Source organism: Coptis chinensis, chromosome 3, assembly GCF_015680905.1.
Source record: "Coptis chinensis isolate HL-2020 chromosome 3, ASM1568090v1, whole genome shotgun sequence".
NCBI classification, from domain to species: domain Eukaryota; kingdom Viridiplantae; phylum Streptophyta; class Magnoliopsida; order Ranunculales; family Ranunculaceae; genus Coptis; species Coptis chinensis.
The window spans coordinates 3,874,497-3,900,717 of NC_141458.1; the positions used below are offsets into that span (position 1 = coordinate 3,874,497).

Genomic DNA, 26,221 nt, shown 5'->3' on the forward strand with positions numbered 1-26,221 from the left:
GTGAATACTTTTGGAACCGACAGAGGAATAGTTCTTCAAAGCATAGGTCTGAGGTCTGAGAGAGCAGGACGGAGTCATGTTTCTAAGTCAGGGGTGGATATTATATGTACCCACCCCACCCCACCCCATATGCAATTTTATTTTGTCATAAAGTCTAAATAATAGATATACAAAATTATATATTTATTTCAATTCACAAAACTAGAGTGCGTTTACTACTAAGAATTTAATATGGACTAACGAAATTAACTACTTACTTAAACCATTAATTGATACTATTGTATCTATATATATCTACATAATCTAGTTTATAATTATACAATAATTCAACAAATTGTTAACTTCCTATAATATTATATATAAATCTATATAACCCTACTATTAGGTAGAAAAAACTATAAAAGATTAACATTGAAATGCTTCAAACTTTTCTTTATACTTGGTGAACTTATGAGGGACTCCAGTTCTCAAAGAATAAAGATTTAAGATATTCTCATTTGCTAGCTCATGCAAAGTTGCATCTTCCTGAAAAGCGAAAAGGAAGAGAATTTAGTACTTGAGTTAAGGTTGCGAGGAAAAACCGTATTGTGGTTGGGGTTGATGCTGTGGTTGATGCATGTTACGGAATACTAATTCCAAATACTACGACTGAAGGGATTATGCTATAAACAAAGAAAGATTATTGTTACATTGTTATAGTCCATGCAGGACATGGAATGAGAGACCATAATGTTACTGGAGCCATCACACAATAATGACTGCGGATGTGAGATCTTTCAAGCTAGCATTAGTTACTTGCTGGGCCCTTCTCTGGACTTGCAGCCTAGGTTGTTGGTTTTTTTGTGTGCGTGTTGGTATTAAATCTATAGAAATTTGCAACTTCTTCACTGATATTCGACTGGGTGGTTGTAATGTAGTGGATGATCAAACTTTTGTGTTTTTTAAAAGTATAGTGCATACTGGATTTCACTATTTTGTTAATTGGTGTTTACTACAAAGAAAATGAAACGTTGGGCCTTCGGCCCGTCTTACCTCGGGCCCAATAAATTGCGGACCCCCATTTACACAAGAACTTTCAAGTCCAGTAAACAACTCTACTCCTCTCTCTCTCTCGTACAAACCAGAAACATTGGAAATCTTTTCCGTGAAAAAAGTTTCCCAAAACCTTTGCAATATTTGATTTCCCATTAAAATGGAAGAAAAATTTGCAGAAGAAATTAGAAAGTATTATAATAATAAAAAACAATAATACAGATAACGAAGACGAAGAAAAGTTAAGAAGCCTCGTATTCTTACAGCTAAAACCCTACTGCATAAAACTTTTAGACCTTGTTCAAAACCCATCAAAGAAAAATGCTCCAGAAATTTCTCAACTTCATCACTTTCTTCAACAAACTCCTTCTCATTCTTTACAGCCTTTTCTCGAGTAACACTTCACTTTTAATTCCCCATTCTCTTTATTTATTTATTCATTTATTTCATCTACTTATGTTTGTACTTTTGGTTTGTCAGTTATGCAATGTTCCCTTTGCTACTTCTCCTTGACGCAGCTGTTGGGTGTAGATCATTGGAAAGGATTAGTTCTGATGGAAAGCTAAACACGGTTAGTGATAGTGTGGCCGAAGGCGTGCTTTTGTGTCTTGAGGAGGTTTTAAAGAAATGTCATTTAGGTTCTGTTGACCAGGTACGCCAACATTTTTTTATGCATTCTTCTTAATGAAAGGGAGCATAGATACAGTGGGCGTGAGAGTGTAGCGAGGCGGAGACGATGGAGACTTGTATACGGACACTATTTTTGATATATATGTTTTTATCCAATAGGAAAGCATTGTGTTGAGACTTTGAGAGACATTGTGGACCATTTTTACAGTTTCGTATAGGATTCATGTGCATTTTTAGAAGAGATTACAATGTTATTTTTAATGGTTACTTATTTAATGAGGTATTGCTTTTGCAGATGGTTGTCATACTGAAGAAGTTAACGTATGGGGCATTGCTTTCACCATCTGATGCTTCTGAGGAATTTAGGGAAGGAATAGTAAGGTGTTTTAAAGCATTGATTTTGCAGCTGCATCCTTGTTCTGATAAGTCCTGTGTGTGTGGTCAAATACGTGGCTTGCCTGCTCTAATATCTAGTACTAATTCACAAATCCCACATACTGCTTATCTGAAGCCTAGATCAGAATCGGTCGAATGCTTGCTTGCATTTCTTCAATCTCAAAATGCATCTGCAGCTGTTGGACATTGGTTCTCGCTCCTTCTCAAGGTATGTGTAACTTCTAACTAACCTTGAATTGGTTAGTTAGCTGTTTTTCATTGATGGTCGTTCACACACATTTTTTCAGTCTAATAATTCTTCTACTATTAAGTATCCACATAAAGATTGCAGATACTGAGGCTGCACGAGGACATCGCGGGAGTGCAAGGCTACGTGTAGAAGCCTTTCTTACACTTCGTGTGCTTATTGCTAAGGTAACTTTATTTGTAAGTAGTTAAAATGATTTTGACTTTTAGTTTAGAGTAACAAAGATATTTAAGTGATTTTGTGTGCAATCATGTGGAATTTACACCTTGTTCCTTTTGAGTGCATGGTGTTAAATTAGGTATAAAGGAAAGCCAAGAGAGAATTTTCTTTTTACCTGTGAAATTTCGCTTATCGGCATCTGAAAGGGGGAAGATGGGTGAATTCTTAACCCTTAAGATCATATATCTCGCTCTGGTTCTTTTACCTGTTTTATTCCAGATCTTCTGAATCTGAAACCCACAGATGTCATCCTCATCGCAAATCCAGAAGAGGATGCATGCATTTTATTGGATAAGGAGAAAATGTCTTTCGTCATTTACCTATCTGGATACTTCAAGGACAACTGAACAACTATTCCTCATTTCATTCCCACATTCCCATTCCCATTCCCATTCCCTTCGAAATCAACTTATTCAAAATCCCTTACAGCCCCTTATCCCTTTTCCTGAATCTCCAAAGTCCTTAACCTTTCTGTTTAAAATAAATAACGTCAATTTTGTTTTCTAGGTCTTTATGTGTCTGTAGGTTTGTCTTTGCAGGTTGGAACAGCAGATGCATTAGCTTTCTTTTTACCTGGTGTTGCTAGTCAATTCGGTAAAGTCCTGCATATTTCAAAGACGATGATTAGTGGTGCTGCTGGGAGCACAGAGGCTATTGAGCAAGCAACAAGAGGTTTGGTTGAGTTTCTTATGATAGTTCTTCAGGACAAGGCAAATCTTTCAGGCCTTGATATGCTTGTAAATGAAAGCACTGTCTTTCACTTAAGTGAAGATAAATCCATGAAGTCGGTTGTAGAGGCACTCCGTCGCTTACCTGTCAATAGAGAAAATCAGGATGAAACATTAGCAACAGATTCTAGTGATCAGGCAGTTGTCCTTAAAGTTGATTCCAAAGATAAAAGCAGAAACAACAATGTTGGATTTCTATGCGTCAATCGTACAAAAGATTGGATCAAGGAAACTTCAGTACATGTGGATAAACTGATGTCTGCAACTTTTCCTCATGTAATTTCCCATTGCTTATTTTGTGGTAATTTATAACTTGTTTTCTTCACAAGTTCCAATTTAAACTGCTGACCTTTATTTTGCTGATGTCTGCCAGCTTTGTGTCCATCCTGCAAAAAAGGTGAGGCAAGGACTTGTAGATTCTATACTGGGACTGCTATCAGAATGCAAGCACACTTTGAAAAGAAGTAGATTAATGATGCTGGTGAGTAAGAGATATTGTAATATTGTTATGTATATTGAGTTTGCGTATACGGTTGGATGACACACTATCCCTTTTAAGTAACTAGTGGGTGCCCCTGGTGTCTTGTGTTTAAGGAATAAGCAGCCTTATTGACTTTATGGCTTAATGGCAAATAGGTAAATATTATGCTTACATCTTAATTGCAAAAATTTTGCTGGAAAATCATCCTCCACCCTTATTACATAGATACTACCATGCTGATGATAACAGATTTTAACTCTTGTTCCTAAAGATTATTATAGGAGTTATATGAGTTGTTACTGGTCAATGTTTGCGACTTTTTACTGTCTACATTATAATGGTTGAAGCCGCAGGTGTGAAATCTTGGCATATACATGGACAAATCACACTGGTGTTTTTAATAGTGACAATTTAAGCTTATGATAAAGTAGATTTTAATTTTCCAGAAACAAAGTAATTTATTCGACTTTCACTTTATCTCTATTAACTGCTAATAGATTTGGTAAAATGTCTCCCTTGTTATGTTTAACACAGGAGTGCTTGTGTGTCCTGGTTTGTGATGATTCAGAAGATGTGTCTGTAGTTGCGCAGGACTTACTTGAATCTTTTTTCAAGGTGGGTGAAAAACATCTTATAGAGCGTGAGATTGCTGAAATCTTTAACAGGTTGGTGTTTCCTAAGTAGGAAGTTTAAAGTTCATGTAATGAAAGCTTAAAACTAAATTACGTTTGTACAACAGGCTGATAGAAAAACTTCCAAGAGTTGTGCTTGGGAGCGATGCAACAAATGCAGTAGCATATGCTCAACAGTTACTTTCCTTCATGTACTATTCTGGTCCTCAGCTTGTCGTTGACAATCTTCTCCGATCTCCTGTAAGTGCCAGGGCTTTTGAATTCTGCAATTCTGTAGGATCCAGATTTCTTTGTTGCCAAGGTTGTCTCTGTTTGTGCTGTAGTATTTTATTCTTATTTTTATTAGTATGATTGTTAGTATTATTGTTATTATTATGATTTTATCTTATTTTTTCTTTCTTGTTGACTATAACGACTCTCTGAAAAACGAAAAAAAAAAGCAAACCAATTCCGTCGATGTCTGGTCCTGTATACATACTGCATTTCTTCTGAGATACAGTCCAACTTGTAGAAGTCTTAGATATATGTTATTTTTCAGTGCTCAAGTACTTTGACCTTTACACTTATGTAAGTGTGCTCAAACTTGATCTGATGGGATACTGTTTTAGACCTGGATGTATAGAAGATCTATTTGCTTGGCAACATCTCATCAGTGGCTTGTTACATGAACTGACACTTTTTGATTTTTGTGGTCTTCCAACAATTTTATTTTGTAAGGGAAAATTTTCAATGTTTTTATAGACTTCTGTATATGTAAAAAGTGTGCTATCTTTTTCTTTCGATGGTTTACTTGTTCTGTGATTTTTTCATTCTCATAATCCACGAGTTAAGTGAGTTCTGCACTAGACTTGTGTCCGTGTACCCACCCACCTTTTCTTTCTCTACTTCGTCATGTTTTTTCCGTTAAGCTTGTGTGAAGTGTTTGCTTCACGGCTGTGTTGTCAAAGGCGGTGCCAAGGCGGCAATTAGTGATAATAGTTGCAGGCTGTTGTCAAAGGCGTTAGCAAGGCAGCCGAAGGTGTCAATTGAAAACCTAGCGCCTCACCTTACCCTTGATAACGTAGCTTCAGGGTAATTTTACTTGTTATCCCACAAAATGAACTTGTTCAGAGCAGGATTATGGTATTTCACGGAGACAACATCTTTGAGGTTGTTGGACTGGATTAGTTGTCCATTTTTTTTCTGCTTCCTTTTCAATCTTCTGTTTTTCCATACATGGTGGTATGGTCTTTATCTGGTCTTGACATGTGATTTTAGTTGCGTTAACTGCCCAACACATTTTTTTTCCCTGATGCTTAGAAATTGACGGAAATAATATGTTCTTAAATCTTCATCACCATATAGGTTATTATCTTATCTACTCATTTCCTTTCTTTTTTATTGAAACACTCTATGTCTGTACTCTGTGTGGAATCTGTTCTGCATCATTTTAACATTGAGAATTACTAATTGCAGTTAACAGCTGGAATCTGTTCTGCATCATTTTAATATTGAGGATTACTAATTGCAGTTAACAGCTTCTCGCTTCTTGGAAGTTCTTACGCTATGCATTGATCAAAATTCTGTATTTGCTGGTTCTCTTGACAAGTTTATTTCGGAAAGGCCATTGTCAGTTGGATACTTGCACTCTATTACTGAGTTGAGGTCTGGCTCTCACACTCCCACTGCTTATAAGCATTTGCAAGCACCCTTCGATAACGTGCACCAAGCTTACGAAGTTCCAAAAATGCCTCCATGGTTTCGTCAAAGTGGCAGCCAGAAGCTTTACCAAGTTCTTGCAGGCATTCTTAGACTTGTTGGCTTATCAATAATGGCAGGTACTATTGGTTGATTGCACATGGCCTCTCAATAATAGGTACTCTTAGTTGTTTCTACCTTGATGCTTTTCAATGTTTCTGGTATTACATTGTTTGTACCTGGTCTTGTTTTGCTAGACTCCAGAAGGGAAGTATCATTATCTGTCATCATCGAGATACCTCTGAATTATTTGCGCCAGCTGATTTCTGAGGTTCGGGTGAAGCAGTACAGGAAAGAAAGTTGGAATTCCTTTTATCGCAGAAGTGGTTTAGGGCAACTGGTGCGCCAAGCAAGTACTGCTGCTTGTATTCTTAATGAAGTCATTTATGGTTTATCTGATCAATCAGTTGAAGATTTTGCTAAGATGTTCCGTAGGTCTAGGTTCAGAGATAGACCACGGGGTGACGAAGTTGTGTACTCTATTGAATCTGTGTGGAAGGTCTGTCATGGGGTGGATGTGAGGGGTCATTTGATTGATTGCATTGGAAGTATTTTACATGAATACTTATCCCCTGAAGTGTGGGATATTCCAATAGACTTGAAATTGGCCATCTCTCAAATGGACTATGACGCAGAAGATATCACATTGCATCTTTTCCACGATACAACAATGCTACACCAGGAAATGAACTTTTCATTCTTACCAAGTGCTTTTGATAATGTGTTATTATGTACACTGTTTTGAAATACCCCTCCTCCTTCCAACAGGTTATAATTGATGGAATAGGCACATTTAATGTGTGTCTTGGGAAAGAGTTTTCTTCTAGTGGATTTCTTCATTCATCGCTTTATCTCTTACTTGAGAATCTTATCTGTTCAAGCTCTGAAATAAGAAGGGCTTCTGACGCTGTCTTACATGTTATTTCTGCTTCATCTGGTTATCCTACTGTGAGTCTTTGATTACAAAAATTCATTGCTCTATTCTTCACTTAATTCAGCCTGTTAATAATATTGAACTGCCCTTTCGGCAGGTTGGTTGCCTTGTTGTGGCTAATGCAGACTACATAATTGATTCTTTATGTCGGGAATTACGCCATTTGGATCTGAATCCTCATGTTGCAAATGTTGTTGCTGCCATGCTTTCTTATGTTGGAGTTGCTAATGAGATATTGCCATTACTAGAGGAGCCGGTATGCCTTTTAAATTTTGGTCAAGCCTTGGGGGTTGCAACCCTTGGTATTGGGATCAGTTCTCACCCTCACTTGCGCGGGAGGGGAGGTGCTGGTTGAGGGTTAAGGAGTTATAATTAGGATAGTTTCTACTATCAGAATATAAGAATGGGTTGCATTATGGATCACAGAATCTATACAAGGATCATAACTTATATAACTCATAATAAGTGAGTACAGCGTAGACTGAGCTATCCTACTGCAATCTCAAGAAGCTACAAACAAAAGCAAAACGGATAAATGACAACAAGAGTAGCTTGACTAGCTTCAAAATAACTCTCTTGAATTATAGATCGCCAAGGGAACACAAAACCCCAAAGTATATCTCCTTGAACTCCCTCCACCGCTTACACCGTAGAAATAACGTACCTTTAATGTGAAGAATTAACTAAGGAACTTCATGGTCCCCACCCGTAAAATCTCTCTGATTTTACTCCAACCAACCATGGTTTATAATTCCTGTGTACACTGACATAGTACATGGACAAATTGTCGGACTGCCATGTGTGGAATTTGATTTTCAACGCCTATCGAAAGGTGTTGCATGTTTAAAAAGCAATACGGTGTCTGACACCCTTATTTAAAGTTATGTGTTAATCTTATTTTGCTTTACTTGCACCAGTAAAATGGGCTGACGTTCTTACTATATTTTTGTAATTCAAGCTGTTTCGTATTTCATGCTTCTGATTCTTTAAGCTCTCACAGATGCGGTCTGTTTCCTTGGAGCTTGAGGTTCTTGGCAGGCATCAGCATCCTAATTTAACTATGCCATTCTTAAAGGTTGTATCTATACTAACTACAAAGTTATTAATAAAGGGTTTTGTCTTTGCTATTCCTTCTTTATTTTTACGTCAGTAATAATCTCATGCTTATAAAAGAAATGCTTGACTGCTCTGAAAATTCACATGTCAACATATTGTTAGCTTAAGAAAACCATTTTTTCCCCTGAATAAGCAAAATTTTGTATTCCCATACAACACTTGGGAGAACCTAAAATACAACTGATATGGTGATTTTCCATGTGTAGCCAACTGGGTCTCCCATTATACTAAACTCTATCACTATAATTGGGAGTAGAGGCATGATTAGCAGCAAGGTCTGCTGCAAAATTTTACCTCCCTCCATGCACTAGATATCACACATGAGTGTAGCTTTGTCCTACTGTTATACCACCTCTGCTTCATTCTCCATGGTAAGGCAGAGTTACCAAAAGCACTAGTAGCGGCAGTGGAATCTGACTCTGCCCACAGAACCAACCAATTCTTTTATATAGCCACTTCAACACTCTCCAAGATTGCTTGGCATTCTGCAATAAATTTGGTATTCACCCCTTAAGACAACCTTTTATGCTTAATATTGTACTCGATATGTTCCATAGAGGCACAGACTACATGTTTTGTTCTAGAAAAAAACAATTGTTCTTCATATAATCGTGTTATTCTTTTTCGTGTTTCAAAGTGTCATGCATCTGACTGCTATTCTTTCACTCATAATCGTCACATTTTTTCTTTAGGGTGTAGCAGAAATCATCAAGGCATCTAAGTGTGAAGCGTGTGTAATGCCCACTCAAGCTGTGGAATATTCAAGGCATGTCAGATCTAAGGTGTCTGATGTTGAGAAGACGAAGGGGAAGGAATTTGAAAATGGTTTTGCATTTCACTATGGCAGTGATACTAATGCAAACTCCATGGAAACAGGTTTCTTTTTCTATTCCCACACACTGTTATTCTAATTATAGAATTGTGCATTAACATTCTTAGTTGAATTGTCCTTCCTGCTTTCAGTATGGATACATTTAAATCTTTATCTATATTTTGAGATTTTAGTATGTTTTATTATTAAGTGTTGGTGTATACTCAAGCATCTGCATGCATAAGCAAAGATATCTATAAAATTCATTACACCAGTGTGGAGGAGAAAGTCTATTTTTTGAGATTCAATGATCTGGACTCTGGAGGCGAGTTAATTGAAGTCAACCATAAGATTTGACCTGAATTAGAACTTTTTACCTTTTTGCTACACCCTACTAGTCTGAAGTTGTTATTTCGTTTGTTCTATATACCACAATGTATAATAAGAAGAACTATATTCTTTGATAAGTAAAAGGATTCCAATTCAGAGGCTCAGATTAAATTTTGTTCGTTTTGGCCAGTAAAACTGTAAAACACTAAATTTATTAATGATGATGTAGTGTGAAAGGGAACTTGAAACCACATCAAACGTCCAGTAGAATACATCTCAGTGACTTTGCAGTATAAGACTCCCCAACCCACCATATATACATCATAGCTAATTCCCTTCATAGCAGGGTACACAAAAACCCAGCTCCAAATCATACTTTGAATAGAAGAAGCTTGCATTTCTTTGTGATTGGCAATACCCTTCCAATTCTTTCAAGCCATAGATCTGGTAGAGAAATATAAGTATTAGGGTTCTACAGTAGAGAAAAATAAGTAGTGCTCTACAGACCACAACAGCATGCACTTAGGCATTGCAGGTTGTCAGTTCTAGTGTCTCAACGTTGCACTGTTTCATTGTCTTGGTCTGATCAAATGTTGAGCGGGGTACTTTAATTAACTTAGAAGTCTGTGATGGAAAATGCAGAGGATGTCTGTTCCAGCGGCAGAGGTTCTGATATGGAGCTCGAGCAGTTGGAGGAAATGCTGTTCAAGTTGAATGAATCTAGAAGATATAGAAGGATAGTCGGATCTATTGCAGGGTCGTGCTTAACAGCTGCATCCCCATTACTTGCTTCTGTGAATGAATCAGCCTGTTTGGTGACCCTGGACATTGTCGAGGTATATTTCCGACTGAACTATTTCAAGATTTTCCATTCTCACTATTTCTTATGCGGTTCTTTCCATACTCAAGACATCGGAACGTAAAACCTAAAGTATATTTAGATTTTTCATTGAACTTGTGAATGAGAAGCAGAACATCCACGGATCTTTAAGTATCTCATTGATTATTCAATATCTGATCTTCAACCAGTTTCTCATGACCTGGTGCCATTTATATCACAAAATAACTCTGTATCTTGCACAATGTCAACCCTCTATAGGATGGTATTACCGCACTAGCGAAAGTGGAAGAAGCGTTTAGGCATGAGAAAGGGACAGAAGAAGAAATTAAACATGCAATTCAGTTATGCTCATTCCATGATCTTCAAGACACACTGGATGCTGCTGATGAAGGAGCCGACGAGAATAGATTGCTTCCAGCAATGAATAAATTATGGCCGTACTTGGTTATTTGCATAAAAAATAAAAATCCACTGGTGTGTATCTTCTATTGGAATTTATTCTCCAGTTTATAGTTATATTTTGTGTTATTGTTCCTTTTTCGTTTTTCCTAATCACTTGCCAATGAGAGATCTTGCCATGTTCATATTTATGTTTCAATTTTCTATCTTCTTAGGCAATACGGAGATGCTTGAGCGTGGTGAGTACTACAGTGCAGATTTGTGGAGGTGATTTCTTTTCCCGACGGTTCCACAGTGACGGGCCCCACTTCTGGAAGTTGCTTACTACATCTCCATTTACCAATAAACCTATATTGAGGGATGAGAAAACCCCGCTACAACTTCCATACCGGATCATTCCTAAATCTTCAGAGGACTCAATGGCTGAAACTTCAAGTCTGAAAGTCCAAGCAGCGGCACTTAACATGATAGCTGATCTTTCCAGGAACAAAAAAAGTGAGTCTGCATTGCAGGCAGTACTGAAGAAAGTCTCTGGTCTCGTTGTGGGGATTGCTTGCAGTAGTATTGCGGGTCTTCATGATGCTTCCATTAATGCCTTATCAGGGCTTGCATATATTGATCCTGATCTTATCTGGCTGCTCTTAGCTGATGTATACTACTCTCTGAAGAAGAAAGATGTTCCTTCGCCACCGTCCACTGGTTTACCAGAGATATCTCAACTACTACCCTCACCATCATCTCACAAAGAATTCCTCTTTGCTCAGTATGGAGGAGAAAGTTTTGGTTTTGGGGTCGACGTTCCTTCTGTAGAAAGAGTGTTTCAGAAGATGCAGAAGTGTTCACTTGGCCAATGTACAGTTAGGGATGTGTAACACAGTAAGTTTGTTGCTTTGCCGTTAGGCTGTTACCCTCTTATATATATTTTCTAAATTGTTTCCAGAAATCTAGAGAAAACAACTGGTGAAAAAAGCAAAGGAATGAAATATAGATGATCCTCTAACATATTCATGGGGAAAGTGTCGAGGAAAAATTGGAATACTGTAGTAGTATTCTCTGCTTTCTTAGCTTTGTGGTTGCTATAAGTGTTTGAGAGATGAATTGTTTTGTTAATTTGGCTGGTTTTTTAGCGTTGGTTACTACTTACTACAAATCAGTTTCGACAGGCAAACGTAGCACATTGACGACAATTACAAACCAAATGTTTCAAGACACCATTAACCAAACGACAACTCACTGATGCAAAAAGAATATATACTAAGAGAAATGAGATAGACTTAGGGCGAACATATGGTGCTCTCAGATTTCTCAGCATATATTACCAACAGTTGCCCCAAAATGCAGCTGGGCCTCATTCAAGGAACTGGGTTCTAAGTTCTAACTCAGAAAGCCTCACACACAAGGGGCTACCCAATGTTGGACTGTACAATTTTAGTCACAGACCCTAACAGATGCCTGCTGGTCAAGCCTTTGGGCCCAAAACGTCGGCCTTGGGACCCATTCTCAATTTCACTTGGGTGTGGGGGTTGTTTGAAAGTGGTTCCTAATTAGCAATTGGAAGGACATTTTTTCATGAAAATCCTTGGTTTCTTCTTTACGTAAAGGTTTCATGCTCCATCAAATTGTAATTGTGCTTGTTTCCTGGAGTGATGCACATCAAGGATGTAAATATATGGTGTACGGCTGTGCGCAGTCTGATTTTTCATGCGACGATTCGGAGCACAACAGTAAGGCTATGTGCTTACAGAAAGATTTCTGCAACATGGGCCAATTTAGTAAGCACCACTGTTTTTTGATTGGGTTGATGGAAAAAGATGGCTGGAGGGATTTTAATACTAAGAACGAGTTGGGTGTCTTTAGTATGAACTAAAACTTACTTCTTATCATTCTTCCTGCCAGTAAGAATCATTCTGATTTTTATGGGAGAATTCCAGTTGATAAAGGAATGTCTCTTGTTTTCGAAAATGTATTTTGTGTTGGCAATATACACTGTACTGTTACATTCTGATTATAAGTAGTTCTACATTCTGAGCTGCAATTAGCTAGCACCTAATACAAATTCATTAGTTGGGAGAATTTAAATACTACATTGAGAAGGAATTAGACGGGTAATCAACCTACACTCTGGTATTTGATCAATCTAGTTGACCTTTTTACGTCCTATCGGTCATATCCTTTGTAATTGCCGGAATGCAACTTGAACTCCTCATAATGCCACCCTTCTTTACTGCCACCCTCTCTTTAGGACTAATAGACTTGGCTCTCTTCTTTAAGATCTCTCTCATGGCTTCAGCTTGATATAGGATAGGGTGTGTTCTACCAAGCCTATTGAACTTTACACAGACATTCATATGAGCATTCAAAGCTTCTTCTCCTTTTCCTCCGTTCTTTGTAAGTTCTTCCTTCACTGCCTCAGCACACAAACCACATATTACCTTCCCTGAGAACTTGTCTTTGACGCGTTGAATGTATTGAGGTGTGCACTCTTCACACATACCACAACACTCACACTTGGCGTCTTCCACCTCGGATATAGGTGGAAGCTTATTTACGTCCATCACTTCTTTGCTCAATTCATAGGAAATATCAGAAACTGTCCTTTGAAGACCTTCCATTGAAAGTCTTGGTGGTTTGCTGAAGTTGTTGCTCCTAGAATAAGTGGTAACAATGGTTTCTGCATTCGGCGCCATGACTAAGAAAACTAGCTTGTTAAATTCTTGCAGAGATTTTTCAATAGTCGTTGAAGATATTCAAAACTAGTTAAAACTTCAAGAAGTTGTAACCAAGTTCAACAGCCTCAAGGTTCTCAGCAAGATAAGTACCTATGGTCTAATTTATACTATTCATTATGCATCGCTAGAATCCTAAAGAGTAAAATTTTGTGGACACTGGTAACTCTCGTGTTTGTAATCAATGTGAAACGATAAATAACGAAAGCCCTAGTTTTTTCATGAAACGACATGTAGAACTAGAACCAACCACAATAACTTTTAATTTTCTTTTAGATGTGTGATGTTACGCTAACTTGTAAATATTTTGGCGGTTGGAAATAAAAGTTGGAAATGAAAACTACGACTATACGAGTATATACCACACGAATTCACTCAATTCTAATCAATCTTTAAATAGTGTTATTGGTAAATGAATCTCACACTGAATTTCTAGCCAGTGTGATAAATCTTGTAACATTAATAAAACTATTCCTTATTACTTGTCGGCAAAACAAAAGTGATAAATATTGAAAAAACGTAATTAGGCTAGAGTTCTTTACCAACATGTCTTTAACCCTGGATTGCAGTCTATTTCGTCCACCAGTCAATCAATTCATGAAACCATTTACAAGCCTAAAGATGGATATCAATTATTAACTTTTTCTAATTTTCTACGTTTTTTTTCCAATTTTTTTTTGTTTACATTTAATTACATTATCCGATACATAGCAATCATCCCCCTACAATCCCAACATGTCTTGGCTGATTTGCCAAGTGCAAATGATTGTGACTGTTTGGACCTTGCTAACCTACTCAATCAACTAGCCACTAAGGCCAAGGAAACAACAACTTATCAGTTCCGTTAACTGATGTTTGAAGACAATGGAAACAATACAAACAAAAAGGTTAAGTAATATATCCAACTAACTCTAGAACAAAGCAATAAATTTAGTTGTCTCTTGAAACAAATACAACTTGGGTACTCACATGTTGGCCTACAACAACCATGTACTAGATGATTTCCTAGCGCTTCTTTTTGGAATACATCTTAATAACCATGCAATACTGCCGAAGGATTGAACGTGTGTTTCTGAGAGAAAGAGATCACAAGAAAATAAAACTCCCATTCTCTTTTTTATCACAGGAAATGTGAAAAAGTTGGTTCTATGTATTGAAGGCTAGCTTCTTATTAGAAACATCTCATTACCACTACAAAACTGTGTGCCAAAGTCCAAAATCAGGAAGAAACAGTGCATAGAATTAGTAGCTGGCCTGGCTTACTTGGCCATAGGACAATAAAAAAGCACAATTAAGATCGATGCCTAACTAATAAACAGCTGGCTTCAAACAACAAAGGTGGATCGGAGGACAACCTCCCTGCAAATTGCGCTGCGCGCCTAGTCCTTTTTTTCGGTTCCTGTATTGGGCACTCACCAAATTGCATTGGGCAGCCTCCAGCCCAAGCCCAACAACCAAGTCCAATAGCAATAGCCCAATACACTCCCCATCTAAAAAGAGAAACCGAAAACCGGTTACAACCTTTTCGAACTTCATCTTTTCCAGCAACAACATCTTCTCTAATGAGCTTGAAAGGATTGGAATCTCAATTTTGGTGAATTAGGAAAGATTTGGAAAGGTGGATGCATTATTCGGGAGGTGTTCTTGGACCGAATTAAGAAAGCATACCAAAGGAATCCAAATTTTGAAATTGAAAAATATTTTTTTTTTCCAAAAATTGAAATTGAAAATCTTCTCGTTTTGAAAATTCTAGCATTGACAAATCTATTGATGTAGCATGCGACAATCCCGACGGATTTTTTAGTCCAAACAAATCGAATTATTGCTTGAAAAAACCCCAAACGACCTAGTAAGGTAATTTTCAAGGTGCCTCAAACGACTCAATGAGGTCGTTTTGTATATGACCTAAACGACCCAATGAGGTCGTTTGAATGTCATTGTTTTTTTTTTTTGAATATCTTTTGTACATTAGTTGTATGAGTTAATTAATACAATATTTTGAGTTATTTGAATTGTGCATGGAAGGATCGTTTTGAATGATTTGAGAGTTATGTTGAGTGTTTGAAGCTAGGTTATATAGACACTCCAATTTTTTTAGTCAAAACGACCGAGCCATGTCGCCCAAGAGAGTCCCCAAACGACCCGGCCATGTCGTCCTGGAGATTGCCCAAACGATCCCGCCATATCGTCTAGCTAAAAACCTGAGAGTTTTGTCTTAAACGGCACGCGAATACCGCTTGAGTGTACACTGAAACGACATGACGAGACCGTTTGAGTGTACACTCAAACGACATGGCTAGACCGTTTACTTCAACGACCCGAAGGTTTCATTATGGCGAGACCGGTACACCATAACAGGCTATTTGCAACGGCAAAAAAGCGTTGCGAATAATATTCGCAACGCTTTTATTCGCAACGCTTTTTAAGCGTTGCAAATTGGGCGTGGGTAAAGCGTTGGAAATATTTGCAACGGTTAAAAAGCGTTGCAAATCAAATTTTCCAACGGTTAATAACCGTTGCAGAGTGACAATTACTAACGTTTACAAAGCGTTGCAAACCAAGTTTCCAACGGTTATTAACCGTTGCAAAGTAACAATTACTAACGGTTAAAAAGCGTTGCGTAGTTTGATTTGTAACGATTATTAATAGATACTTTAATATTTATTTTTGCTTTGCAACGGTTTACAACCGTTACTAATGTGTTGATAGGGTAAAAAAAAATATATTTTTTTTCCTGCCCCATACACCTAGAAGCAGCGCAAATGACAGGTTGCATATAGAAACAAATATATGAACTTATCCATTTTTCCTTTTCATGAACCTGAACAAATCATTTTCCAGCAAAAATATATTAAAAAATAATAATAATAAGCAATTAAACAAATTGAACTTGAAACACTTCTTATTATAAAAGAATAAAAAATTACATCTTTTCTCTAATTAGGAAATGAGTAACAATATATTCAATTGATCTTACCACAAATGATAACTCATATAATCAAAACCTAACTAATTCTAAAAATATTTATAACTGAACCGTATTTTTGTTCGCACTTTGTCTTCATGAAATGAAAGAAAAATAATATAAACTAGAAAAATTCATCACTGAACAAGTATACAACTCTTGGGCAAAAGTTCTTTCTTCATTCTTCCGCCATCATAAAATAATGTGAACTTCTCCAGTTATACCTGTAAAAATATATAAGAGCATTCAATAACCGAGTAATACAATCACACAGGCAATAATGAAAACCTTCCCCGATACTATATTGCAAGAAAGTTTTATCATAACTTTGAATTTTGAGGATGAAACTATATCAACCTTGATTTGAAATCATATCAAACTAAAGAAATTACTAAACCGATCAAGAATTTTCAAGAATCTTCAAGGAACAAAAGTCGATCCCACGAGACCATTACTCTAGATAGATTCCCATATTATGTGAAGATATAATACAATTTCTTCATATACAAGAAGTGGTGTTAAATTACCAAAATCGCTAGATTTTTCGCTCGAGAGTACATGCTTGAGATTGAGACCTTGAGTGTCACGTACCCAATTCTAAACAATTAAAATGAATAATTGAAATATAAATATCTCAACCATCACTTGGTTCAATTGTCTAAAACCCGTGCTATGACCGGACAGGTGGATACAACACATGTCCAAACCTAAAACCCACATCATAACAGATCAACTTAACGAAGAAAAACTCCAAATTCCACAACTATCACTTTATTAAAAACTTTCTTCCATCCCATAAACCATCAATATAACATTCTAATAATAACAGTCCCTCAACATCGTGATTCTCATTCCATATGAATAGGAAACTACGTTATTACATACTTCCAAAAAAAACCTAATAGAATAAACTCCCTGACCGCCTCCGGGCAAGAATCCCGATCAAACGCCATGGTTCCATCGGCTTTTCCACCTATGTTCCCAAGAGCACACCCACGCCAAAACAAAACAAAGAAAATTGGTCAAAAATGGAATTTCTTTTTGGTATGAGTAGACTAACCACATATAAACATTTTAAAACTTTTCTTATCCAACTAACACTTTAACTCTATCATAACCTAATCATTCTTAGCTTGGAAGACGAGGTGTAGTTCCAATTAAATCTCAACCCCCAAGATAGTTCTTCCTAAGCAAAACTTCTATTATCTTAACTCATTATAATATCTCATTTTAATATCTAAATACCAGAATTAAAACTTACCGATATTCACTGCTGTATAAGGGTAGGACCGCGTCCCTGCACAAGATGTTATTTAGTCCTACCTTCCTGCAAAAGAAAGTTAGAACTTTCATATAACATATGTAGATATCCTATGTATTCAAAAGTAACCCAAACACTCGCATAATCAAAGAATACAACTAACCCATGGCGGCTAATACCTTAGTTCCTCTCTAGGCGGATCCAAACAATCACGGGTCATTCATGGCACATTCAATGAATACCCCTATATAACGCTTAATCCGCCATTTATGGCACATTCAATAAATGCCCACCTAACATATGACATCAACAGTCATAAAACTCAATTTCCAAAACTTGAGGCTTAGAGAGTTCTAAAAGGGTGCGGTATATTTTGTTTACGCATTATTGAAATCTATTGTATATATTATTTCAGAGAACGACAGAATATCTTGATTCACGTATTTTTTTTGGTTTACGCGTTATTAATTTCATGAATGTATAAGTGTCATAACGTTGTGTATAAAACTGAAATATCACATAGTATTTAATACACGTACACAGGTATATTTAGAAAAGTCCTAGCCTAAGTCAAACAGCTAATAGTCCTAGACTTGTCCTAATAGACCAATCATAATTTTAGAAAAAGTCAAATTTTCGGTCAACTCGTCAAAGTCAAAGTCAAAGTCCACTCTCACGGTCAAAAAGTCAAAGTCCACTCGGTCATCACAACAAAGTCAGCCATGCCTAAACTCAAAAACCCAAAAGCCCAAATCCTAAGGCCCATAGTCTAATCTAAAAATCAAAATTTTAAAATCCAAAACAAAAGATAATAGCCCACGATTTTGGCCCAAGCCCAAAATCGTTTTTTTTTCATCTCATCTCCTTCCTCTCCAATTTCAAACAACCACCACCGACCACCACCACCCACCACCGCCATCCATGGCAAAAAGAAACCCCAGGGTTTGGTTCGTGGAGAAAACCCTATCTACCCATATCAACAATACTTGATTCTTTATAATCGCAAAAAATCGACCGACGCCATTAAAGGTTGATTCAAGCTTCAATCACCCCTCTCACAAGACCCAAATCAAACCCCAACCATCAACATAAACCCAACAACAACAGCAACAAAATTCACACACAACAAACATTCCAAACAACACAAAAATTTAGGACGGTTTGGGTTTTTGTTTGAACAGCCATTAAGCTTCTCACCGTTCATAACATACCTCCACCAACAGTTCAACAGTTCAAATCTCCAATTCAAACAACAATCCCTAGCAACTTGATCTACATCACACCTCAACCCAAAACCCAATAAAAACGGCTTACCCAAACTCCAGCAGAACAGGCTTATATCCAGCGTATACCAATAAATAAATATGATTCAAATCATCTTTTTATTTCTTAAGTTTGTTTACACTGCACCCTAATTAAGTCGATCACAAAGAAAAACTAACTAACAAAAGATGTAGAATGAACAAGATGTATAATAACATTGCCGAATAATTGAACGAAAAGAAATTTTGACGATTAGCCGATATCGACATTTAAGTTTTTAAACGGACTTAGTAATATTGGTTGATGGAAGATAAAAGATCTACTCACCTTTAGCGCTCCGAACCAAATTAGATCTCAAAATAAAACTCTTTCTTTTTTCTTTCTAAGAAGATCCCGCTTTTCGTGTAAAACTCTCACCGAAGTTTTTCCCCGTAAACTCTCGTGAGAAAACTCTATTCTGTTTTCTTTTCTGTTAAAAACAAAACCCCCGAAATAGGGAAGAAGGTTTATCCCATAAACCCACGCCTCCTATTTCCACTAACACTTATCCTATTTTTTATTTTTTCTATTATCCATTATTATTATTATTAGGAAAATAAACGAAATAAAACACGGGGTGTTATATTGAGTTCTCAGAATTCTTGGATCCGGTGCTTTCATGACGAGGAACTATCGAGCTTTTGGACAGAGAAACACCAATCTGTTCTTTGTGTAGTTTATTCTTATATCGGATGCTCTTTGTCCAATTCAAACCTATTACAAGACAAGGAACAAACCGAAAGTAATGTTGGCATGAACCGAAAAGTTTGATAATTTGCATATAGCCGATATGTGAAGCAAATATAAAGGTTCCAAATTTTTACAACCCTTACATTAAAATGGAAAGCATGTTTGTCAAATTAAGGGCGCTCCATGGTCATTAACAATAAGAAGTGCTTTGCGGAACGTTCTAAATAAAAAGTGATGGTCAAAAAATCGAAAACACCTAGAAGTCCCGTAAATATGAGAAAGGTGAGACTTGTCAATTATGCATTTTCCAATTTACTTTTCCCTATATTTATTCTTGCTTTCCATCCTTGAACTATCTATATGCATATGCCAAGAGATGCGACGGACTGACTACGCTTATCACAAAATAACCTTCTAGTTCATGTGACAAGTTAATCGATGATGTAAACTAGCATACATATGATGGTTTGAAGTGGCTTTGAACCAACCAACTAGGTTCATTTTAGCCTTTAGGGGGTAGGGTATGGGCAAGAGGGGATCAAAGCGGCCGATCCAAGCTAGGATTACTTAAACAGCTTAAACCGGTTTCTAATTTCTAGATAATAGTGCTGATTTTTAAGTACTAAGCCATACTACTTTTTCCATAACGTATGCCCCTAACTGAATTTAAACTAAAAAGATGCAAAATGTGATGGGACCATTTAGTTTTACCTCCAACAATCAGCGCAGACATTTGTCAAGAAGTGCGTGCTGGCACTGCTTTCTTCACCGGCTCACCCGCAATTTTGCCCAAAAAATAATAATTTGCACGGATAACAAAAACTCACACTCAAATAATCATCCGAAAGTGTTCACTACACACTCACAGGATTGCGTTATGCATAACTAGAAAATACAAAACTCAAAGTCTCCTCGAGGACCTTTTGGGGTTGAAGATTCAATCAAGGCGGGGAGGGGGTCCCCTTTTATCTTTGCTTGGTTTTTTAATTTTTCCTCTACTTTGGAGTGTTCCGTAGCCTTGGTTCTGGTGAACTTGCTACAAGCTATCCCGAAAATGGCGGTATGTTCTCTCAATTTCGACATAGAAGAAAGAGCTCAATGAGGACAAGAGATATTAAAAGTTTGGTAGGCAAAGTTCACACGCGGGATTTTTGTCATCCCCATACTCTCACATCGTGAAAAATCAATGGTCACTTTCTCATCATTTCTTAATACATTCTAAGATCGCCTCAACTATGCAAAGCAGGTAGATCACTCTACACCTCCACTAAATAAACGACACGTCGTATTCCGTATCAACTTCCGACATATAATGATATCGTGTCCTAGTAGTATTACAAATGGACCAAAACAAGTTGTTATTATGCAACCGACCAAGTGATTACACCTTTCCCCGAATACACTAATCCCACTCCTAACTTGTTATGTCGATTATCCAACCAATACCCGCATTTAAGAAAAATGAACTAAGAATGACGCTACCGGAAGGATCACAATAATTAACATGAGGGATGATAAGTGACATCTAACCACCGAAAAACGAAAGTTTGAGTCCGCTCTCATGCAAGACAAAACAATACCTTTGAGAAGTATATCGGCACGATAGGATTATGCCCTCAAATAACAAAAGTTCGTGGTTAATAATCGTCCAACCCACTAGCATAGCTTCCTTTGGAGTAGAAAGGCCAACAAGCTTATTTCCAAGAAAAGCATTCCGAAGTTGTAAACAAAGAGAGAAGATTCCATGAAAATTCCTTTCCAATTGGTGCATTCCCATGGCTGCATCAGCAAATCAACAATTAAAAGCAGAGACACCGACCATAAGATATAGTTCAGATATACAATGGATAAGAGCTATGGGAGCATCTGAAATGTTCATAAAACCAACAATTTTTCCCACCACATAATAACATCGAGAAAAGCTGAAATTGGTCAACATTGCATGCATATACTTTATACCTGCATCTTCAAATAGAATTTTTAAAAGCCCAAAGAAGTAACAGACGCGTTAAAGAGGTCAAGTTAAAGATTATTAGTTTAGCCACCATTTTCACCAAGAAGAAAAATATATATACTACTCTCTATCTTTATCGGGTTGATTTTAATCCACACGAGGTCATATGATGGCCCCGCTAATCCCCATATACATTAAAAAAGAAAGAATCGAAAACCATAAACATGCGGATACCATGATAAAGGATATGCAAATATTTGAACCAACTTTAATCTTTATCAAAAATAGGGTTGATGTGAAAAGACACAACTCTTTAACATAGCAGTACATAATTTTTTATAAAAGTAGAAGATAGTAATAACACAATGTACACCATTATCGATTCACGAAATTCCTAAATCAACCCGATTTTGATCACTAGCACTACCTCATGGCTACTCGTAAAGTGACTTTGGTAAACTGTCGTGGAAGTATTTGTTCAAGTCCATAGTGAGCCTTCTTGTAGCCCTAACGCCACTCTTACTTGTTGCAAACATCACATCAAAATCATAAAAACGATTAAGTGGAAATGGAAGAAACCTTAATTGACATATATACTTAGCGTGAAAATTTTATTTTTTTTATAAAATATCAAACAACCACACCCCTTAGGGTGTGAGCTCGAAAGTTCCCAACAATTTGGTAGTGTTGTATTTGGTTTTGTATACTTTGACAGTTTGACAAAGTGTATTGCTTCCGAAAGTACTTCCCTAGTTCCATTGACGTATTCATCTAATATGCCACTAAACATACTTTAAGATTATTTATATAATCGAAAGCATGGCTTATCCTCTTTCTTAGAAAAATTTAAATTAGTTAGCAATTAACAATTATCAAGTCAAATATAATGTGAGACTTTCAAACCATTAGATTTGTCTCTTTTCCTAATATATGATCCAACATTCCAACCAACCAACTTGACTTATATAAAGAGAGGTATATAAAACTTAAACAATATGGACATCATATTTTAAATACACCAATCTCACTAAGTATATTGAAAAGGGTATTGTTAATTTAATCAATTGACAGTTAAGCGTGATGATTACTTTAAAACGGTAATCAGAATTAAACATACAACTCGACTCAAAGACAGGAAGACTTACAGCACCAAAACATAGTCCAGGAAAGATGCCTTTATGGAAGAAACCGTAATTGATAAGACCAATGGCAGGAACAGCGTTAATAATGGCGAAAACGTCGTTCAGTTCGAACGCACCTTCTCTCGGTTTATGGTGAGACTGCAATTCATAAATCAAATTCCAATCAACCCTTTGCACAATTCATTTTTACACAAACAATCAATGCTTCAAATTTGTTAGATTCAAACCTCGTGCATATGCCACAAAGAAGCATGCCAGAGTGCTTTATGAGCCCATCTTGCCCAAAACTCCATCCCCACCTGAAAAATGAACCATAAACATAAAATAATTCAAACAACCATGTTTCTATACTCAATTATTGAACATATAGAGAATAACAACTTACAGCAGCACCAACAGAGAGAGCAAATGTACCCAACATTTCCGCAACAGGAATATCTCCACCCTGAAAAAACTTCAGATAAGAAACAAAATCTAAAGAAAAAAAAAGAGACAACCCCAAGTTTCCAAAGAGAAGATAAGTACCTCCATTTGCCATGAAAATCTATAATAAACAGAGAGAATAGCCAGGGAAGTAATTCCAAAACTACACATAAGTGCTGCAATAAGATAAGTAGACCTTTTGGATTTCTTCTTAGCTAATCTTTCAGCAACACGTAATGAAGTAGAATTCAAGTTTTCCTCCACATTCTCTTCTTCTATTTGGGTAATCAACTGCTTCCTTGTTCCATCAGCAACGTAACAGATAGTCAAAGAAACATTTCTCTTTTGTGTCAAAAGAAAAGATGATGACGAGTTGAGAATGGTGGCCTTGGGAATGAAGAATGGGCTTCTTCTTCTTTCTTTGATTGACTGTTTACTCGATCAATATGGAATTTGATTTTGATGACTGCGAAAATTAGGGATCTTGAAATAATGCGGCGGTGAGAGAGAGAGAGAGGAGAGAAAAAAAAAAGTTTTGTTTTATATTTCGATTTTTTTCGTTTTTCGCAAAATTTTTAAGTTTGTAACACTTCTCCAACGCTTTTTAAGCGTTAGCAATTAATTACAGAAATTCACCCAAATAAAGCAACGCTTTACAACATTGCCAACGCTTATTTAACGTTGGAAACTTACTAACGCTAAATAACCGTTGCAAATTAAAAAAGGTGCGTGTTGCAAATATCTTATTATGGTGTAGTGTGAATTGGTTGTTGGGCCTAGGCTTTGATGGCAAACTTATAATATTTTCTTTTTTTGGGGGGGTTGCCCAATCCAATTTGATTAGTGCCCAATTAAACTAGGTGATTTAATCGGACACTCATCAAATTGTATTAAAAATTCCCGCCCCAAGCCCGAACAACTAAGTCCAACAATAATAGCCCAAGATTCCCCACACCTCAACGCATACCGGCCGGCTACCATTTTTTTCAAACATTTTTAGTCGGTATCATCTCTCTCTTGAGACTGAACCCAAAAAAAAAAAAAAAACTTCGAGTTTTCTGTCGTGTTCATACTTCGAGTGTTGAGTTGTGAATCAACAATGGGAATTGAAGTTGGCGACTTCACCCAATTCAAGTCGTGTCCCGTTTGAGTATATACTCAAACTTAGTTGAATTGATTAAACTTGATTAGGTTGATTAAATTTGACTGCGTGGAAGATTGAGTTGATCAAACTTGATGATTTCAAACTTGATGTTTTTTTGGAGTTTGGGTGGAAGATTGGGTTTATTAAACTTGAGTTCGAGTTTGCCCAAACTTGATGAAGTCGTTCCGAGTTTGAGTTCGAGTTCGAGTTCGAGTTCGGATTGATTAAGTGGAAGTTGATTTTTAAAATGAACATCGTGACAAACAAATCGAATTTTTTTAAGTCCAAACGACCTAGCCATGTCGCCCAAGAGAGTCCCCAAACGACCCCGCCATGTTGTTCTGGAGACTGCCCAAACGACCCCGCCTATCGTCTAGCTAAAAACCAAGAGTTTTGTCTTAAACAAACTCGTAGACCACTTGAGTATACACTCAAACTACATGGTGATGAGGTCATTTGAGTGTACATTCAAATTACATGGCGAGATCGTTTAAATGTACACTCAAACGACATGGATAAACCGTTTGAGTATATACTCAAACAATATGCGATAGCGTTTTTGGGAACTGTATTAATGTCTTAGTTGATAACTTGATATAGAGGTAAGGGCCAAATTTCCTTAGTATTTACAAACATGTATTAATGAATGCGAGAGTATTTCCTTTAAATTTCTTTGGCTTCCATGTGCTCAACAATAATTCTGTAAGTTGGCGCATGTGTATCAGTGTATGTATGGATAAACTATATAAAAAATTCTAACTTCAAAACTTCAGTTATCGTTGATCTCATGTTTTATCAAGAAAATTGTATGCATTGCACATTGCCCTAAAGTCCATAACAAGAGAGACGGAGAAAAAAAAGATGCCTAATTTTTTGGGAATCAACTATTGCTATGAACGCCCATGACCACCATGCCCTGGAACTCTGGAAGGTGATTGCATGTGGAACACAGGACAAGATGTCACGAAATTTTGTAATATACAGCAACTTGCCTATTTTGTTTAGTTAGTTCTTCTTCCCAATGAGATTCCCTATCATGAATATAAGAATATTCCATATCATGAGATTTATGTCAATTTACCAAAATTCCATTTATCGCAGACGGTCTGCCAGACCTAATTTTACACATGAAAATTGCATTTAAAAGGCCAAAGATGGGAAGAAATTAAAGCTCGAAATTCAAATATTTCTACTAGGTATTATACTATGAGGACGTCTAGTATGTGCAGAGTGCACCTGTACGCAGATGGTCCAAACTCCAAACCAACATACTACTATATGTTTTTTGTTTAAGAAATTCGTTTTGATATATAATACCCAATCTATATATATATATATAAAAGCTCGCGCACATTCTCTCTCCTCACCATATCTCTCTATTTTACACTTCCAACAATATGATTGGCTCCTAAAAAATCGGATGGAATAATAATTAGTGACACCTCCCTGCATTTGTTTAATTCTCCTTGGTCTATTCTCAAATTAATATCACATCCCCAAATTCAAACTACGTACATAATTCTAATTCTTTTTTTTTTACTTATGCTTTTTTTTCAGTTCTTGGTTTTAGAAATACTCCCAAAACCACCAACAAAGGGTTTCACTCTCCACTCTCTCCAATTTTTTTTCATCTAGGTTTATATACTATAAAATTTAAACAGATAAAAGAGTCGAAGCTTTGCTATTCACTATTCCTCTCACCATATTCATTTCAAAGTTGAAGCTCGCTTCTTCTTCGCTTTCAAGTTGAAGCCACACACAACCAAACTCAGGGAAGAAGGCTCAAGATCGAAATCTAAGGTTTGTATTATCTAAAGTCGGACCTAAAAATAGGCAAGGTCCATATTTACTTTTTAAATTATTGTGTTCTCATTTTTTTTCTTTTTCAATCCTAATATTTTCTCTAATTTATTTGTTTGAAGAACTTGTGTATTTCCAAACAAAGGGATGTAAAAGATAGGTTGTCCGTGGGTTTCTGTACTCGCTAGGGTTGACAATGATGTTGATGAAAACAAAGAGCGCCAGATTCCTCGTCCCGCGGAACAATTGGTTTGGGGTTTTAAGTACACCCAAGATGACCC

General features: G+C 36.7%; 3 protein-coding genes across 6 annotated transcripts; 1 reads left to right on the forward strand and 2 right to left on the reverse strand.

The window, feature by feature from the left end:
• Window positions 1-1,118: 1,118 nt before the first annotated feature.
• Window positions 1,119-11,659, forward strand: LOC147507360 (ARM repeat superfamily protein). Of its 4 annotated transcripts, none has more exons than XM_086600085.1 (17): window positions 1,119-1,426; window positions 1,513-1,684; window positions 1,958-2,266; window positions 2,383-2,472; window positions 3,064-3,528; window positions 3,626-3,733; window positions 4,268-4,398; window positions 4,473-4,605; window positions 5,876-6,182; window positions 6,300-6,781; window positions 6,868-7,050; window positions 7,134-7,292; window positions 8,037-8,111; window positions 8,845-9,028; window positions 9,936-10,129; window positions 10,393-10,608; window positions 10,749-11,659. In XM_086600085.1, exons 2-17 carry the CDS (start codon window positions 1,520-1,522, stop codon window positions 11,403-11,405), a joined length of 3,858 nt encoding a protein of 1,285 aa, XP_086456211.1. In that variant the 5' UTR covers window positions 1,119-1,426; window positions 1,513-1,519; the 3' UTR covers window positions 11,406-11,659. The 4 variants fall into 4 exon arrangements, with proteins under 4 accessions (XP_086456211.1, XP_086456212.1, XP_086456215.1 ...); XM_086600086.1 differs by having other exon boundaries at window positions 1,120-1,426; window positions 2,390-2,472; XM_086600089.1 differs by lacking the exons at window positions 1,119-1,426; window positions 1,513-1,684 and having other exon boundaries at window positions 2,252-2,266; window positions 2,390-2,472; window positions 3,050-3,528.
• Window positions 10,870-13,831, reverse strand: LOC147507361 (uncharacterized). The gene is made up of 2 exons (XM_086600090.1): window positions 13,802-13,831; window positions 10,870-13,222 (listed from the first exon to the last, which is right to left on the reverse strand). The coding sequence occupies exon 2, from the start codon at window positions 13,218-13,220 to the stop codon at window positions 12,684-12,686; it is 537 nt and encodes a 178-aa protein (XP_086456216.1). The 5' UTR covers window positions 13,221-13,222; window positions 13,802-13,831; the 3' UTR covers window positions 10,870-12,683.
• Window positions 13,832-21,123: 7,292 nt separating this feature from the next.
• On the reverse strand, window positions 21,124-23,553 carry LOC147507362 (beta-carotene 3-hydroxylase, chloroplastic-like). The gene is made up of 5 exons (XM_086599043.1): window positions 23,099-23,553; window positions 22,959-23,018; window positions 22,801-22,872; window positions 22,577-22,711; window positions 21,124-21,256 (listed from the first exon to the last, which is right to left on the reverse strand). The coding sequence occupies exons 1-5, from the start codon at window positions 23,165-23,167 to the stop codon at window positions 21,134-21,136; spliced, it is 459 nt and encodes a 152-aa protein (XP_086455169.1). The 5' UTR covers window positions 23,168-23,553; the 3' UTR covers window positions 21,124-21,133.
• Between the last annotated feature and the right edge of the window lie 2,668 nt (window positions 23,554-26,221).

What these genes read in the sequence shown, in the direction of transcription:
- LOC147507360 (XM_086600085.1), top strand. Translation starts at nt 1,520, where the DNA reads ATGTTCCCTTTGCTACTTCTCCTTGACGCAGCTGTTGGGTGTAGATCA. An exon ending in ATTGCTGAAATCTTTAACAG is followed by an intron (nt 4,399 to 4,472) that starts GTTGGTGTTTCC and finishes TTTGTACAACAG; the next exon opens with GCTGATAGAAAAACTTCCAA. An exon ending in TAACTATGCCATTCTTAAAG is followed by an intron (nt 8,112 to 8,844) that starts GTTGTATCTATA and finishes TTTTTTCTTTAG; the next exon opens with GGTGTAGCAGAAATCATCAA.
- LOC147507361 (XM_086600090.1), bottom strand. Translation starts at nt 13,220, where the DNA reads ATGGCGCCGAATGCAGAAACCATTGTTACCACTTATTCTAGGAGCAAC.
- LOC147507362 (XM_086599043.1), bottom strand. Translation starts at nt 23,167, where the DNA reads ATGTGTAGTTTTGGAATTACTTCCCTGGCTATTCTCTCTGTTTATTAT. An exon ending in CTCTCTCTGTTGGTGCTGCT is followed by an intron (nt 22,873 to 22,958) that starts GTAAGTTGTTAT and finishes TTCATTTTTCAG; the next exon opens with GTGGGGATGGAGTTTTGGGC. An exon ending in CTTTGTGGCATATGCACGAG is followed by an intron (nt 22,712 to 22,800) that starts GTTTGAATCTAA and finishes TATGAATTGCAG; the next exon opens with TCTCACCATAAACCGAGAGA.